Raw genomic sequence first — 5,759 nt, 5'->3', positions numbered from 1 at the left:
TTGTATTGCATAGTCTTTCGAGCAGACCCGACCGAACTCCTTAGCTATATCCAGCCTGACTGCCAATGCCTCACCTTGATTCTCAATGGCCAAAGCCCAGTGGTACCCACCGGTCACCGATTAGATCAGGCAAATATAAAGAGGTTGCATCGTCATTGAGTGACAAAAATGGCCCATATAAATCTGTATCTAGAATGTGACATTTGTGACGTCACCTTATATGCATTTTAATATGGCTATGGTGTGTTGTACTATAAAATTAAACGCCTCTGACAGGAAAGTACTTTAAAAAACCTATAAGCGAGGCGGATAGGGGCGGCAAAATCGGCATAGCCTACGGGCGGCAAATGTCTAAATCCGGCACTGAGACTATGCCTCCTGTTATTATTTTTCTACCTGTAGTTTACAGTATGAAACAAAGATATGTGTTTTGGATATTTTAATACAAATAATAAAACAAATATTTTCTTTATTGACGACAATAGCATCATCAATAAGAAAAAAAATAAAGGTAATAATGTAAATTTTCGATTTTTACGTCCAAAATTGTACTTGCAAGGGCAGGATCATTTTCTTACGGTCGTAGGCTCAGAAGTTATGCACTATTACTGTAAGGGAGTTTTCAACTATAACTGTGTTGGCTAAAAAGGTGAGGCAAGAAGTTCAGTTGGCTTTTGAACTATGGGTGGTCTAGTTACGAGAACGCGCATTGATGTCATCGTGACGCTCGCGCTTCGACTCGCTGTGGTCGCCCGAGACGCGCACGCCAGCCGAGGTTCCCGCTTCCTCATGCTCGCGCTTGCAGGGCGGCGCGGTCGGCGCAGACTGCACCAGCCGCCCCACCATACTCCCGCTCCTGTCCTTGCGTGGGCGCGTCCACTCGTGCGACAACACCCGGTCCAGCGTCAAACGCAGCGTTATATCCGGCTCCAGAATATGACGCACGATCGACTTCGACGCAGTCGAAACTGTGTCCCGAATCCTAGATCTGAACACCCAATTGCGGGACATCTGATCCTTCAATAATTTGCGCAAGTTGGAGTCATCGAAAGGCATGGATGCGTTCAACATGATGAACAGAATTATTCCGAGGGACCACACGTCGGCGAGCTTTGGGTTGTAAGGCGTACCACTCACCACTTCTGGAGCCGCGTACGCGGCAGAGCCGCAGTAAGTCTGGCTGAGTACGCGGCGATTGTCTCCATCAGTACAAAATCTTGCGAAACCGAAATCGGCCAGTTTCACATTGAACCGCCTGGACAACAGTATGTTTTCACACTTTAGATCACGATGCGCTATATTCTTGCTATGTAGATACTGGAGTCCACTAGCCATCTGCCGGAACCACAATTTAGCCTGGTTTTCGGGTACGACCCCATTACGCTTTATAAAATCTAACAGGTCGCCGTTGTCGGCGTAGCGCATAAAGATAAACACTCTCGGGCCTCGCTGCAAAATACTGTGTACTTGAATGATGTGTGGATTCTCGATTTTAGTTAGGATGTCGAGTTCACGAGGGAAGAATTTTTCTAAAAAATCACGAGGCGCTTTCTCCTTGTCGAATATTTTGCATGCCAGTTGCATCCGCTTAGGACTGGACGCATCGCAATACTGGGCTAGGTGCACGGTGGCGTAGGATCCCTGCCCGATCTTCTTTCCTATGAGGTAGCCTCGTTGTTCTAGGGCGTTTACCTCAGAGCTTCGAGGGCTCAGGCGCTCAGCCATTGAGCTCTATCGACTTTATCCTAACCCGTTTAGGATACATTGGACATCTCACTGCTGACGATATGCTCAAGGTTTCTAGGCACTCCTGTCAAAATATTTGCTCTTCGCTTGATACAAATTTTCAACACACCTCTCATTAAAGAGAGTAAATAAATAAAAATAAATATATAACCACGCAAAAGATTTAGTCAAATATTACGACATCACAAAAAATTTGGATAAAAATAACGCTTCCACTAGCAAAAATCACAAAAGACGTTTTGCTACATGTATAACTTTTTTCTCTTGTTTCTAAAATCAAAATGACTTTTTTCAAACCAGACGTTTTTTATTGTAAAAAGGTTTATTTACAATTTATTATCATATTTTTAAACCGAACGTATCGCTTTGTTTCGCTTTGATATTGATTTTTAGAGCACCGTACAAAACTTTGTTCACGGTGCTCTTATGGGATCACTTCGGTCTTGCAAATCGGTTAAATGCGTTTTTCTCAAAGACCGTTTGATGTAAATACCTGAAATTTGGAATAGTTATGGCAAGTACCATCACTAACACTGTGAATAAGTCGAAACTGCTTATTTCTGATTTTAGGGGGAAATTTAGGGGTTAAGAGGGGTAGGCTGAAATTTATTTTCAATTGTAAGAATCGTGTGAGGTACCATTAGAAAGCTTGCAAAAAATTGAGTCGATGGACTGATTTTGACTTCATTTTAGAATGCAATAGTTTCGATAAAAAATGCATTTAAAGTTGCAAGTTTCCATACAAAAATTTTCACCTCTGTCCTGGCGATTTTCGGGAAAACTATAGCTAACAGGCAGCTGACCAGTCAATATCCAACTAAAACGAGTATGGAGACGGCGGGAAAATTATCAGGTTAACTCTAACTTTATTAGTTTTTAAACTGCAGCCTGATCTTTGGTTGCTTAGGGCTAGCTAACTGATGCTTACACTGGTCATTCATATTAAGAAGTAGTTTTAGTTAGAAAGATCCTTACTTAAAACTTTGACATTGAAATTTATGACTTATGTCTTTGATACAAAGTTTAATTCTACTTACTTACTTATGTGAGATACTTCATTTGGTTTCTGAATAGCCTACTATAAGTATGAGAGAGTAAAAGATCTGCAAAATGCAACCTTATTATAAAGCAAATAAGTTTAAATTTCGAACGGGCTTTCCAACCAATGGACTATCGCAGTGTGCTCAGTAAGAATCATATTTATTATTGGAGTTTATCAGTTCAAATTTAAATTAAGAATTCCGTTCTTCACTGTCGTTGTGTTTTTTTTTCACATTAGAGCACATAGAGTTAGTAAAGCGAATAGAGATAATAAAGTCATTCAATATTTATTAACAGCTATGGCGTCATCTACCTATAGATTTTACTGAGAGTATCGGCTGCGTAGCCAAGATGCCGATCGCTTACGCTCCGTAGCGATCGAAACGCAACTGTCACTGTCGCACTAATATGGAAGAGTGATAGAGAGACATAATGCTTTTCGTTGTCGAAGCGATAGCGATTGTAACCTTGGCTAGGCCGGCTGATTCGTCGAAACAGCACCTATTCCTTTTCATTTAGTACCATTACATTTATGTATTAATTGTATAAAGTATGTATAGTAGTGTACCCTATAATGGGCGTGGAACCAGTAATGGGACAAAAAACCACAAATCCTCTAAAATAAGTGTCTAAAAGTAGTTTATAATCACTGCCTGTATATTATCATAAATAAGAGTCCTAGAGCTGTTTCAGTTTGAATTTTTATTAAATTTGGTTGTTTTTTAAGAAATTGGCGTCAACCCAAAAGTTGTCGTGTCACTGAAAAAAAATATCACTACGAATTCTTAACAACTTCGCTAAGAGAGGTGAGTTAATTTATTAAATTTTAATTAATTAATACTTGATGAAAACTAGAATGTGTTTTGTTCATTGCATTGACCATGAGATAAGGTATACAACATACTATGTTGTGACTCCACAGAAGTAAAAAAATAGTGGTATTTGGCCCAATCCCATTATAGGAGCTGTAAAACTGCATACCTCCTATAATGGGACAATTTACATAATGATGCTTGCCATGCCATCATATCATGTTTAAACAATACAGAAGTAAAATGTAGTTACGAATTATGTCAACCAGGAGGTATGCTCGGACTTCGGATAAATTAATATCGTTTTTCCAACTGTTAGTTAGTGTGGGTCAAATTTTGGTAGCCGAGTTTGAGCCACTTTCCGATTTCCGATTGAGTTGAAATTTTGTATTCGTAATTAAATATGCAAATCGGATGATAATGCAATATTATGATAACATGGACCAGATCTGATGACCTATTTCAATATTTTATACTGATAGAGCAGTGCCCATTACTGGGGGGCCCATTACTGGAGCTTTGGTGTCCATGACTGGAGAAAAAAAGCATAGTTTTAATTTGTTAAGTATATGGAAACTCATCGCAGTATCTTTGATACAACACGCCTGAAACATGAAAGACGGATAGGACTTTCATCTTTTAATACGCTAAGCGGTAGACCATTTACATGTATTAGGGAAATATCACAAATACTCCAAATTCCCTCTTAAATGTCCCATGACTGGTGCTGTTACTATATATGTTTGAACCGATTGGTGAGAGCAGCAACTAGATACTGTTCTGTGACGAAAAAAAAATTAAAATTCACAATTCACAGTTTTTGGAAACAAAGGTAAAGTTGACGAAATATAAAGTAAGCCGATCTTGATCAAATTTGTTTGAGTGACAAAAATGTCAGTTAAGATTTGGTACTCATGAATTCCAGTTCTACTAAAATATTTTTGCTTTTAAAAACTGATGTACAATAAGTCCAAAATTGTCCGGTAACGTTAATTATATTTTGAGTCAGAAACAAGCCTAACGTCAAAAACCGAGAAATGCCGAATCACAGACTTAATTGTAATATTATTCCTTTTTGAGTCGTGCCTGCCCAGTCTACAAGTTTAAAATACAACAATTGCGACTATATCAAAGATTATGAGGTTGTATGTATACCCAGTATTTTTGACGGATTTAGTTTTTCATGCTCGAAGTTGCCTGTCAACTCTGACGTATATTAAATTGTCAACTATTTTGGTGTTTGAAAAAATCAATAATTGGCAAAGTGCCGTGGCAGAAAAAGCCATTCTCACAAAAAAAGAATCAATAATAATGAAAATGTTCAGACAAGTGGAAGAATATCATACTTCAATATGTTATGGATGCTAGTAAGATGTAAAAACAACAGTTTAGCGGAATGTCAGTTTACGAAATGGTTTGTACAAATTACAGAGAAATTCATAATAATTTGTTTCTACTAGAAATGTGCCTTCACCAAACGTTTTAGATAAACGGTATTAGGCCTATATTATATAAACGTTCTTGATTTCGGTTGGCCGAAATGGGACTTACGATTTTTCCTGTTTTCACTACCAAGATGAGGTTGATTGTTAGTGTTAGAAAGCTGTAATTTGGTATGGATATACAATCAACCCGACAAGGTGGTAAATAAAATCTTTAATCTCTAAAAAATATATCTAAGGTAGAAGCTTTGTAACTTCTACATTACCTATACCTAGCCCAGAGGACTTTAATAAAAGTCCAAACTCCAAGGTCCCAGAGCTCCCAGACATTACCTTCTTATTTCCTAGTCAATAAAATGTACTTATGGGATAAATTAGTATTAGTATCCAAACTTAAAACCACCTAGGGATGTGTCGTACGGTGCTCTGAACACCGTAGTCTTGACTTCGTGCTTGGCCAATTATTTTTTATGAGACCTACCTATTTATTTTAGTTTAGTAGTTATTTTAGTTGTAGCTTTATGTAGTTTTTAATTTTAGTTTATAATTGTTTTTTTTTTGTTTATATTACATGTATTTCTCCAATTAACTGGAAAACGAATAGAATGGCTTCAATATAAAGTATTTTTACTAAAAATTTCATCAATAATTTTATTTTCTGGCTGAAAGCAGTGGACACCGCCTGCGCTCTACCGCGAATTTATCACTTGCCATCCCC

At 37.9% G+C, this 5,759-nt stretch overlaps 1 protein-coding gene across 1 annotated transcript; it reads right to left on the bottom strand.

Moving 5' to 3' along the window:
- Positions 1–424: 424 nt before the first annotated feature.
- On the bottom strand, positions 425–2,009 carry LOC134673355 (testis-specific serine/threonine-protein kinase 2). The gene has a single exon (XM_063531326.1). It carries the CDS (start codon positions 1,723–1,725, stop codon positions 691–693), a length of 1,035 nt encoding a protein of 344 aa, XP_063387396.1. The 5' UTR covers positions 1,726–2,009; the 3' UTR covers positions 425–690.
- Positions 2,010–5,759: the final 3,750 nt, after the last annotated feature.

The sequence above is a fragment of the Cydia fagiglandana genome, chromosome 18 (genome assembly GCF_963556715.1).
Source record: "Cydia fagiglandana chromosome 18, ilCydFagi1.1, whole genome shotgun sequence".
NCBI classification, from domain to species: Eukaryota; Metazoa; Arthropoda; class Insecta; order Lepidoptera; family Tortricidae; genus Cydia; species Cydia fagiglandana.
The sequence above is the reverse complement of the archived record's forward strand: the minus strand, read 5'-3'. Positions and strand labels throughout refer to the sequence as shown.